Genomic DNA, 10810 nt, shown 5'->3' on the forward strand with positions numbered 1-10810 from the left:
AGTTTGATGAGCCACTTTTTTTGTTGAATTGGGGATTTTAGGCCGTCTTTACCCAACCCACACACACACACACACACACACACACACACACACACATTATATATATATATATATATATATATATATATATATATATATATATATATATATATATATATATATATATATATATATAAGGGCATTACATTGTTTGGAGCATTAGAAACAAAACAGAAAAATTTTAATTTAATTTAAATTTGAATGTAATTTTAAATATATTTTATTTAATATTGTATTCCTAAGGACACCAGGACCCATTTATTATGAAAATCTAAAGATATGAAACATGAAAAGACATGAATAGGCAAAAACAATGTTTGTTTTTTAATTCAATCAATCAATTTTTAGATAACGAGTTTTTTTATCCAAACTGTAAATAAAGATGATTCTCAGCCGTTATAAAATTTATAACAATGATTTGATATACAATTTTACTTTATGAATGAATATTTCATAAAATATTCAAATTTACATAATTTTCTCTTGGGCAATAATGAAAAAATACGTGTAGCTAATAATGGGAGTAATTTGGAATATTTTCATATATCTCATATTTCATAAGAGTATTGATATTTATTTCCCTATTCACTTGTGTCACCCAAAATGCCTTATAAACACAAGTCCTGGTGTCTATGAGGTAATGGATGGAATTATGCCCTGTTTCGTATAGCCTAACAGAAAGTCATATTCTGATTTAAACCCCCATAACGTTTTCCTGAGATGTTGATTTCTGAAAAAAAGGCATATTTAAATGTTAATTACAAAATATGACCATGTCGTAAATTTGACCATTCAGTTATTTTTATAGACCAAGGAGAGGGAGTAGTCATGGTTACACCTTCAAACATTTGGTATCTCTGCAAAGCCCTGAATGTGCTCTTTACAGGACATCCATGACTTAAAACCGTGACTTGTATGTTCTCAGAGAAATTATAATGTCCTCTACCGTGACAAAACTCCATTGCTGGGTCAGATTTAAAAGCTCAACACAAATATTAAAACCAGCGGAAATACCGGAACATAACAATAAAATTATAAATGTATCAGAAGTTCACAGTCTGAAACAGGAAATGGTCAGTAACCTTTATCTTCATCCTCTGAGTCCCTCAAGGTTTTCCCCCCTATTTCTTAAGTTAGTTTTCAAAAGGCCAACAGGAAGCTGGGGGATCCCGTGTGACCCCAGCATTGTTCTAGACCCGATATCACATCCATTGACTGGGTCACATCTGTGCTGATCTGAGCTCTATGATCTGTGAGCTGGCAAAAGCCCTTGCACGCATTCACAAATCCCTCTTTGCTTCTGCGCGCGACCTTTTGTAATGGGGAAAAACAGAAACTAGACTTTCGTAAATGTTTCGGAAACCCCAAAACGGACCGCATTCTAAAGATAACGCTTATCAAAGCTACAATTAAACTAAAGCTTAGGCTACTATCTATTCTACTTACTATTCAAGTATAGCCCTATATATTCGTTCGACTTTTAGGTCGAGATAGGCGCATTATTAAATTAGATTACCCTTAAGACAAATGAAGATTTAAAGTATGTTCAACCCTGATCCTGAACTGGAGATGCTGCGTTTAATAGTCCAGCACAAGCTTTTGTTTTCTGTTTTGTTAAATGGTTGATTTTTTTAGCGGGCTGTAGGACTAGGCCTATAGGCTAGTCTATACCACATAGAAACAACGCGATTCAAGAGTGTTAATCTTGAGGCTTTCTGTAGGATAAAAAAGGTGCATCAAATTACTTAGAGCCGCAATAAAAGTTTTGTGTTTCTGTAACAATCTGTGTTATGACTGGCCTGGAAAAGTGACAAATGTCACATTTTAGGCTTACAATTTAACTTTCAATAATGACTTAAAACCTAAATTTAGAAGTAAACATTCTCATTTATCATGGCTTCCCTGTCTTTACAAAACAAACATAGTTTTAATACCTTATTAATATCATATTTAACTCGTATAGCCTATTGTCAGTAGGCCTAAACGAAAACTAAATTTGAAATGCACATGTAGCCTGCAACCTAACACATAATAAATTAACAAACCAAGAACAGTTCGCCCTTATTATTTTTCATATGGGTTTACATTACTGACATTATTCTTGACAAAATTTGAAAATATTTAAAAACAAGTAGGCTATTGGAGGGGGTATTTCACTACTTGTGTTCAGAAATTGGAGAGAGCGCGAGAATGCAATAACAGTCAGTTATTGCCACTTACAACACGCATGCATTATGTTTTTATCATAACTAAAAAACAAAAATAAAAAATATTTTATTTCAAGCGTGCCTTAGGTTATAGCCCAAGAGTCTGTGTGTACATAATCTAATATGGCCTAATTTAAACAAAACATAGCCTACTCAAAACATACTACAGCAAATAGCCTACAGTTTTTTGCAAGTGCCCAAACAGGTCTCTGCATAACTTAAAATAGGTTAAAAAGTTTAATAAGATTAACAAAATACTTGAAATTACTCTAACTGAAGATCTTTACAGTATAGCATAGCCACATGTGCTAAGCAAAATGAGCACAATATCTATTCATTCATCCAATGTACACAAGATACCCAGAAATGAAAGGCTACACTTTTAATCTTTAAGTGTTAGGCTATGCATCAACTAGGAGCCACTTTAATTCTAGCGCCTGCTCTTTTGAGGCCAATGATGACCTCACAGATAATGCTCACCGGGATCGAACACCTAACATTCAGACGTCACAGTCAGCAACTTCTTCTGATGCACACGCGATTATAAACAGTTCGGTCAGTTTTTCCATTCAAAGACTGCGTGTTGCATTCATATTTTCATAAATGTATATCTGTTATCACATGAATGATTGTTAATGTAAACTATCTATATAGCCTAGGCCTATGTGTAGGCCTAGATAGATTTGACTTCTAAACTTACTGTGATGAAATAAAGCCGAGGGTCCCTCAGTTCAAAAATGAAAACGAATAGCTAGTCCACAGTTTTCCAGGGACGAAAGGAAAAGGGGAGCACGAGAGTGAGGCTACGTTATACTAACACTCTGTAGCTAAATACCACAATATGGGTCATGCGTCCACTTTTTGTTAGTCAATTTGATTTTCAACTAGGCCAAAAACCTGTCCAGGAACTTCCCAATAAGCTCACTTCTAAAGTGGTCGCTGGTTTCATTTTGACGCTCCAGGACGCCACGCACGCTCCAAAGATCACTGTTGGTTTGCTTCGCTGGTTTCTTTTAAAGCGCCACTCCTATTTAAAACTACTGAAGTGAATTGCTTTTCGTCATTATGTTCCACGAAACAGATGAAATAAAGCGATTGATTTAACGAAATATTTTGGAAACGAATAGCCTACCCTGTTTAAAACAAGAACATTACAATACGCCAGACCAATAGGGACATTGCATAGCCATAGCCTACTAACATTTCAAATGATGGCGGTTTGTTTTAGGCTATATTGATAACGAGAATTTTAAAGCCTAATGTAGGTCTAAAACTTTGATTCTGACAAAATAAACGGACTGTAAATCAAAGTATTTGTTTTGAGTGATGATGGATGTGCCATGTGCGTAATTAATGTTTCATTACGCGGACTTAAATACACAGTTGTACTTAGGCAATATAGGCCTATAGGCTTCTGACTTTACCGTAATTGCACAGCAATTCATAGCCTACTGTAGAATAATGTGGCTACGAAATTATGAAATTGGACAGAGTGTGACCTACTACCACCGAATTACGTGTAAAACTGAACACACCCCTCCCCCAGTGCGATCTAAACGATATAGTTTCACGAGACTGCTCCAAAATATAACCATTCCATACAAATAAACGTGTTTGTCAAATAATACGTTCTTCGGGACTGGAGTTAGTGATTTGAAAATGCAAAATATTGGATTGCTGAACGCTTCTGGGCAATAAAGTAGCTGCTATCGCTTTAAGTATTGAGAATAAGGCGAGGTTGGATGCTGTCATTTACTCGAGAGTCACTGGGTCATGTGATAAAATTTCGCTCCCTTTATTGGCCAAAGGCACGTGTCTAGGATACCGGACTGCGACGTCACCCGGGGGACTCGTATTAAAATTAAGAACAAAAATCCGTAGTGAAAGTATTCCAGAGCCAGTTTGCGTTTCCTTGTTTACTAGAGCAGGTCTACTGCTTTGATATTGCATAGATTAAATTTCCCCGTATGTTTTATAAAGTAAATATAAAGACAACTGCAAGGGGCACACTGTGGGATTAATTTTTAAAACTATGTTTTTTCTTTCTACGCACACAAGGCGGTTTCGTCGTATTTAACCGACAAAAGAATCTGAAAACAGGATTTGTCCTTTTTTCCTATTTGTTTCTCTTTGCAGTGAGACAAGAAAAAAGGAAAATATAGGCTACAACAAAAACTGGAACACAAACATACGTGTGTGTGTGTGCGCGCGAGAAAGAAAGGGGTTAAAAAGAACATTTGGAGAGTTTCACTATGGAAGAAAATGATCATAGCAACAGAGATGTGGAGCGTCAGGATTCGGGCGATGAGTCCAATAGGGCTATTCTACCCCTGTTGCAGGCTCCTGGAAACCTACTCCCTCACAGAATCACCAACTTTTACATCGACAACATTTTAAGACCAGACTTTGGTCGCAGGAAAGAAGGAACCAGACGCGACGAAATTAATATAGTTGAAAGAGAGAACCGCTGTCCATCGGCTCCCGGATCAGGACAGGTAGGAGCTCCAGTGTCCGGGGAAGGAACCTCGAGCCCTCACCCAGTGAGCGCGTCTAAAAAAACTGATATTATTGCAGACGCACCTCTGAAAGCCCGTGCAGAGACTGGAGATCAGTGTTTAAGCTCAGATTCGGATTGCTCCCAAAGTAACGCTGGGCAGACGAACAAACCAATGCTTTGGCCTGCTTGGGTATATTGCACAAGATATTCAGACAGACCTTCATCAGGTAAGAATTAGTTTTATTATTTATTTTTTGTTCAAAGTTATTTTTATGTAGCCTACTCAAAAAGTGCGCACCTGTTTTGGCTTGAAAGTGAACAAATAACAATACAAAAGTTTTTTTGTAAAGTATTACAGAAATTTTGTCGATTAAAATGGGGCACTTAAACGAAGAGGAAATGTTCTTTATGTAGCCAATGCGAAACGGCCCGCCAAGAGTCAGGGAGTTCTCTTTTGTGGAATCTACTCTCTTTTAAATTAACAGGAATAACTACATTTTATTATGATTTAAAATCTAATATTTGCAAACATTTTAAATAGATGCAAAAAGATTTGCTTTAGTATAGGCTATGTGTGTAGCTACAACTATTTTATTGCTTTACTACTATTATAGTAGGCTATTTTTTTCACCGTAATTATCATCCGAATTTTGATTATTATTATTATTTATTTGTTTAGAGGCGTAGTTTTATGTAATCAGGTGAAAACCCTAAAAACAACTATGTTAGTTTCATGGTGCAATATATTCGTTTATGTTCGACTTGACATTTCTTGAGTTCTGAAATAAAAGGGAGAAATAGGCCTAATAAATTAATACAATATTAAGATGGGTAGTTATGGTAAATTTTTCACTTTATTTATTTATTATTATTTTTAAATGTAACGGGTAGTTTTTCGCCATTGTTACTTCGATGTCTTTGTTGATATTTAATTAGCATATTTTTGACAATGGAGTTGGACGCACCACGGTAGCTAAATGCTAAATCAGATCTCTTCAAAATAGCTCCTGAAATAAATATAGGCTAGCCTAGGTATTATTACAGCACTAACCGACACAAGACAGATCCACATTTCGTATGATTTTAGACAATATTAATAAAAAAATGGATTTTAGATCAAATAATTTCAAATGAAGTTCAAATGGCGAACAAAACGGCCTTCCGAAAAAGTAGCAACGCAAGTTGTCACGGCGAAACTTCTCTGATTAATAGACCATATGCTCTACTATAATCTGGCGCGAATAATCTTAAAACATTTTAAATATGCAATCCGGAAACACAATTTGACCAAAGTTTTTAGACAACGAAACCGTCTACACATAGCCTACTTAGTGGTGAATATTTGGACAGGTCACACTAACTTGGTGTAGCCTATAACCCTCTTGTCATGTTGAGAGTTTAGGCAGCCTACGTTTAATACGAAGGCTATACTTAAATTGATTTTCGATCATACGACGTGAAAAGATTAATATTATATCATGGCAGTCGAAACATACGATATAGAAATCAGCTTAAGCTAAATAAAAGGTGCAAAAAATAGGGTGCGAGCAAGGGCTCATCTCATAGGCTGCAGATCAATCTATTGTCAGCATTCATGCCACGCGGAACGCGGGTGTATTGGAGTAGCTTATCCAATAATTAACTAAAAATGGAATATATGACGTGGGAAAGCTACTAGCATTAAACGAACTGTGCTACTCTTAAAGCAAGTTTATAAAAAACGTTCTCTTATAAACGTAGTTCCTATGGCAACAGAGAGAGGGAAAAGCCTCTTTCACCCCTCCTTTTCTGGCAGTCACCCCCACCCTCACCACTACACCATGCTCCCATAGTAAAACTAGAGCAGACTCCTTGAATCATTCGATCTGAAAGAATTGGCTATACTTGCTCCCATTAGGTAACTTTAAACAACACACTATTACTAGACAACATTATTTATTATTGCAGCCTATTTTTTAGGCTATTAGGCAAATACTGATAATATGCTAATACAACATTAATTACGGCATGATCAAAACGTAATCTCTTTCATTATTCTGAAATGCAGGACCAAGATCCCGCAAACCAAAGAAGAAAAATCCAACCAAGGAAGACAAGCGTCCAAGAACAGCCTTCACAGCGGAGCAACTCCAGAGACTCAAGAATGAATTCCAGAATAACCGTTACCTGACGGAGCAAAGGAGGCAAGCTTTGGCCCAGGAACTCGGCCTCAACGAGTCTCAAATCAAAATCTGGTTTCAGAACAAAAGAGCGAAGATTAAAAAAGCTACGGGGAGCAAAAACTCACTTGCATTACACCTGATGGCACAGGGACTATACAATCACGCCACGAATGCAAAGGACGACAAATCAGACAGCGATTAACGTGAAGGACAGGACATCTAAAATGCAATAATTCTAAACAAGGGCCAGTGTACAAAATACCAGCATTAAACGAATGAAAACTATATGTATGAAATCATATGATTCTGCAATATTATATGTATATATACTTTATGTGTACGGTGGTGTAGGCTACAACCTTTTAAATTAATATCACTGCTGTCCACTGACTGAAACTTAAGATAGTGCGCAAGGAAAAGGACGCTTCTTTATTTAAAAAAGGGGAGCGATTTGATTGACACTTGACGTTGAGTGTCATGTGAACGTGTTTAATCCATGCTGAAGTCCAAAGATTTTTCCTGCTGCATTCAGGCAACTGTGATTTAAAATAAATGGTAAAAAAAAAAAAAAAAAAAATTGTTTTACCTGATCTAGATGTTTGTTTCCATGTATAATTTTATTAGTCCTGGATGAATGTTTTACTTTGACCTGAGTTGTTATGACATAAGACAACATTGCATAACATCATATCATTCTTAAAATAATTCAGGATATTGTATTTAAAAGATCTATGGTCTAAAATATATCCGTCAAGGATGGTACACATCAAATGTCCTCATATTTTCAGGAAATAGATCAGACGTCTGAATGCATATGAGTCAGCAAACCTCTAAACTAATTCTAATCCAAGTACTTGACTTAATTTGCTGTCTGTTAATTTAGCTGGGAATGTTCAATAAAAGTTCTCTCATATTCTTTTTCCAAATGATATCCGGCAAGTTTTTCGTTTGATGGAGCATCCCTGACTTTCATTTTTATTTTAAGCTTCGCATGAAAATATAATCATTACTTGGCTGAAAAATAAAAATAAAATAAGTAAAATAAGTTGAATATTAGGCCTACCATTCAAAATGTTGACAGCGGTGAATATATTAACAAAGTCTGCAACTGTCGATTTTCCCCCTTTTTCGGTCTTTTACTTAAAAAAGGGGCTAATTTACATATTGTGACAACCAGGAAGCATCATCAGCATTGTCAACCTCCACAATACGTTTAAATAACGTTTTGTAAATTAAACACACTCAGATTTAGAAAAAAAGAAGAAAATCTGAGCTTTAGCTAAAGTGTAAGAAACAATTTTAAACAACCATATCTCTAAAAGATAAATAATGTGGAGTAGGCCCAATTTGCATGTATGAAAAGTAAACAGACCATTTCATTTCGTTTCCCCCCATCTTTATTTCATATCAGTTTCAATATTTAGTGTAGCATTAAACAGAGATCATTTGTAGCCTAAATCGTTTATTTGTGTAAGAGTTTCAAAAGAGAACTGGAAGGCACTACGATTTATTGTAGAAGCTTATAAATGTTTTCAAATGGAAAGAAATATCTGAAAAGAAATATCTGAAAAGTAGTAGGCCTACATTGCATTAATGACCAAAAGCATGAACTTAACTTTAAATGGTGATTTGTACTTTTCACTAAATCAAATTCAGATGCTAAAAGTAGGCGGGGCAAAATAGACCTAGGGCCTACTGTGGAATGTAACAATGATACCAATAGGCTACAACCAAAAGAGGTGTCCTTGATTCCGCAATCATTTGTTTGAATTGCTCTGCACAAGCACGAATAAAATTCACGTTGGCACAACTTAACTGCGTTTCCTACACGATGATGTTATCGGTAGCCTATAACATTTTAGAAAAGTAGTCCTAAACGATGAAAACGTTTAGCAATTAGCCTATTAAAAGTTTGCAAAATTATATAGGCAACAACCAAACTAAAAAATTTAAAGTTCGTATGATGGTATAGCCTACTAAATTTTGTGTAGTCCTATGACTTCAAGATGCAGGGCATGAGCCGCAACTTAGTGAAACCCGAAAAAAGTTTTGATATAGATTATTATGGGACATAATAGGCCTACACATCTAGTTTCGCCCCATCTTATTTAGTTGCAACAAAATATCTAAATTATAGGCTACTCTCTAAATCCAACTTCAGTCCAAATGTCGACACTTGGGGGAGTTCAAATGCTGCTAAATATAACTTCACTCATACAATTCATAAAAGAGAACTCTTATAGGCCTATAATAGTTTAACACAGACTTTAAAAACTGTGACACGTTTTGGTTCAACAACCTAATTTAGACCCAATAATTCAATCACCACTATATTGTCAAAGTTACCCAAAGCGTCCGAAAAGTAAATCTATGCATACTTTTATACAAATAGGCATATACTCCAAAGTAAAATTAATTTGAAATGCTATCAGTATATTGAGTCAAACAATGCAAATAACGCACGGGCTTTCGTTGGTTGCGTTAACCTTACAGGAAACTTTACACACATAATTCAGTGTTAGGCTGCTACCTGATGTCACGAAAACATTTCAAGAAAAGTCGTATTAGTGAAAAGGTCCTACACAAAAGGCGGTCTATCTCTGAGAACCATTCCCAGCATTGACCTGTTCATCAATGCCAGAGAATCTCATCTGCATTTCTATTCTTGCCAAGCTTGTATGTGGAAGTAACGCCCAACGGCCACTGACTTGATGAGCTTCACTGGGAAGAAAAAGGCAGTTGCCGCTCAGACGCGCAGCGAGGCTCCTGAATAAAGTCTGTGGCCGGGAGACCCCGTTGAAGGTCAAAGCCTCCTGTCACAGCTGCAGGTGGCTCGTTTCACTTCGCCTTCATTACATCACCTCTGAATTCTGCACGGATATTTCTTAAAGGCATCGCATTAATTGGTTTCATTTCAAACTACACCAACAGAATGTTTCTGCAACCCAAGTTGAGATGAAATGATGTGAGGAGATAGAAGATCTCACATCCAGCCCTGCATCTAGGATGCAGGAAAATCTCAGGATCTCACCCTTCCTCAAGCTGTTTTGTCCACAAAGTCATACCGCCAACTTTTGGCTGCTTGTCTGGACAGATAGAATATGAGGCTCAAAAGGCCGGCTTAAAAGTTTGATGTCCATCCCAGTTCCCAATAGATATAGCAGTACCTCAGAGGCCCTGCTTGGATATTAATTCTTCAAAGATTTGTTTTTGATAACCAAAGACACACACACACACAAAAAATTGTTCTCTCACTAAACAGGTCTTTCCAAAGTCTGAACGGCTTGGGCCTGAGGCCAGTCACTCTTTAAAAAACAAACAAACAAACAAAAAACACAAAGACCGGTGCTGATCTCCCTTGTCTGTGTATCACAGAAAGGCCTATCATGTCCCCATTCCAAAGGAGTCATATATCTATAGTTTTTGAATGCATCCTAGTCAAACTTGAATATGCAATGAAGAGCTGGGGCTTTGTGGCGGAAATATAATTAAGGCAGTGAAAGATGTAGAGGGTGAAGAATGGGGATGACATCAGGCCAATTTCACACTTGGCACTCGGATGGCCAAGCCAAAGCCAGGCTCTTGCCACGCAACACAGATCAAAGCACACTGCCAGTTCAGAAAAAGCAAAAAGGATTTAAGTATGCTAATCTCCAGGACAAATATATTTTAATCTTGTTAGAATACAAGTTAACGCCATAGCTCAGCGGTTGAACTTTATAGTGGATTTAAGGGAGAGATCAAATTTCACTTACATTTTTTTTCTGTGTAGAACTTCTGGTCCATTCTGACTGACTTGGGGGTAATTTTACAAAATAGTTAATCATCCAGTTGATGTGATCACCAAAAAAAGCATTGCGTTCAGTGAGGACATCTCCACTCTAGGGCAGGCAAGTCATTCAAGC

The 10810-nt window shown here is 36.6% G+C and overlaps 1 protein-coding gene across 1 annotated transcript; it reads left to right on the forward strand.

Moving 5' to 3' along the window:
• Positions 1-4390: 4390 nt before the first annotated feature.
• Positions 4391-7482, forward strand: en2b (engrailed homeobox 2b). The gene is made up of 2 exons (XM_077230241.1): positions 4391-4970; positions 6791-7482. The coding sequence occupies exons 1-2, from the start codon at positions 4499-4501 to the stop codon at positions 7105-7107; spliced, it is 789 nt and encodes a 262-aa protein (XP_077086356.1). The 5' UTR covers positions 4391-4498; the 3' UTR covers positions 7108-7482.
• Positions 7483-10810: the final 3328 nt, after the last annotated feature.

Source organism: Siphateles boraxobius, unplaced genomic scaffold, assembly GCF_051911475.1.
Source record: "Siphateles boraxobius isolate OS27281-9 unplaced genomic scaffold, OSU_SipBor_1 1, whole genome shotgun sequence".
Taxonomy (NCBI): domain Eukaryota; kingdom Metazoa; phylum Chordata; class Actinopteri; order Cypriniformes; family Leuciscidae; genus Siphateles; species Siphateles boraxobius.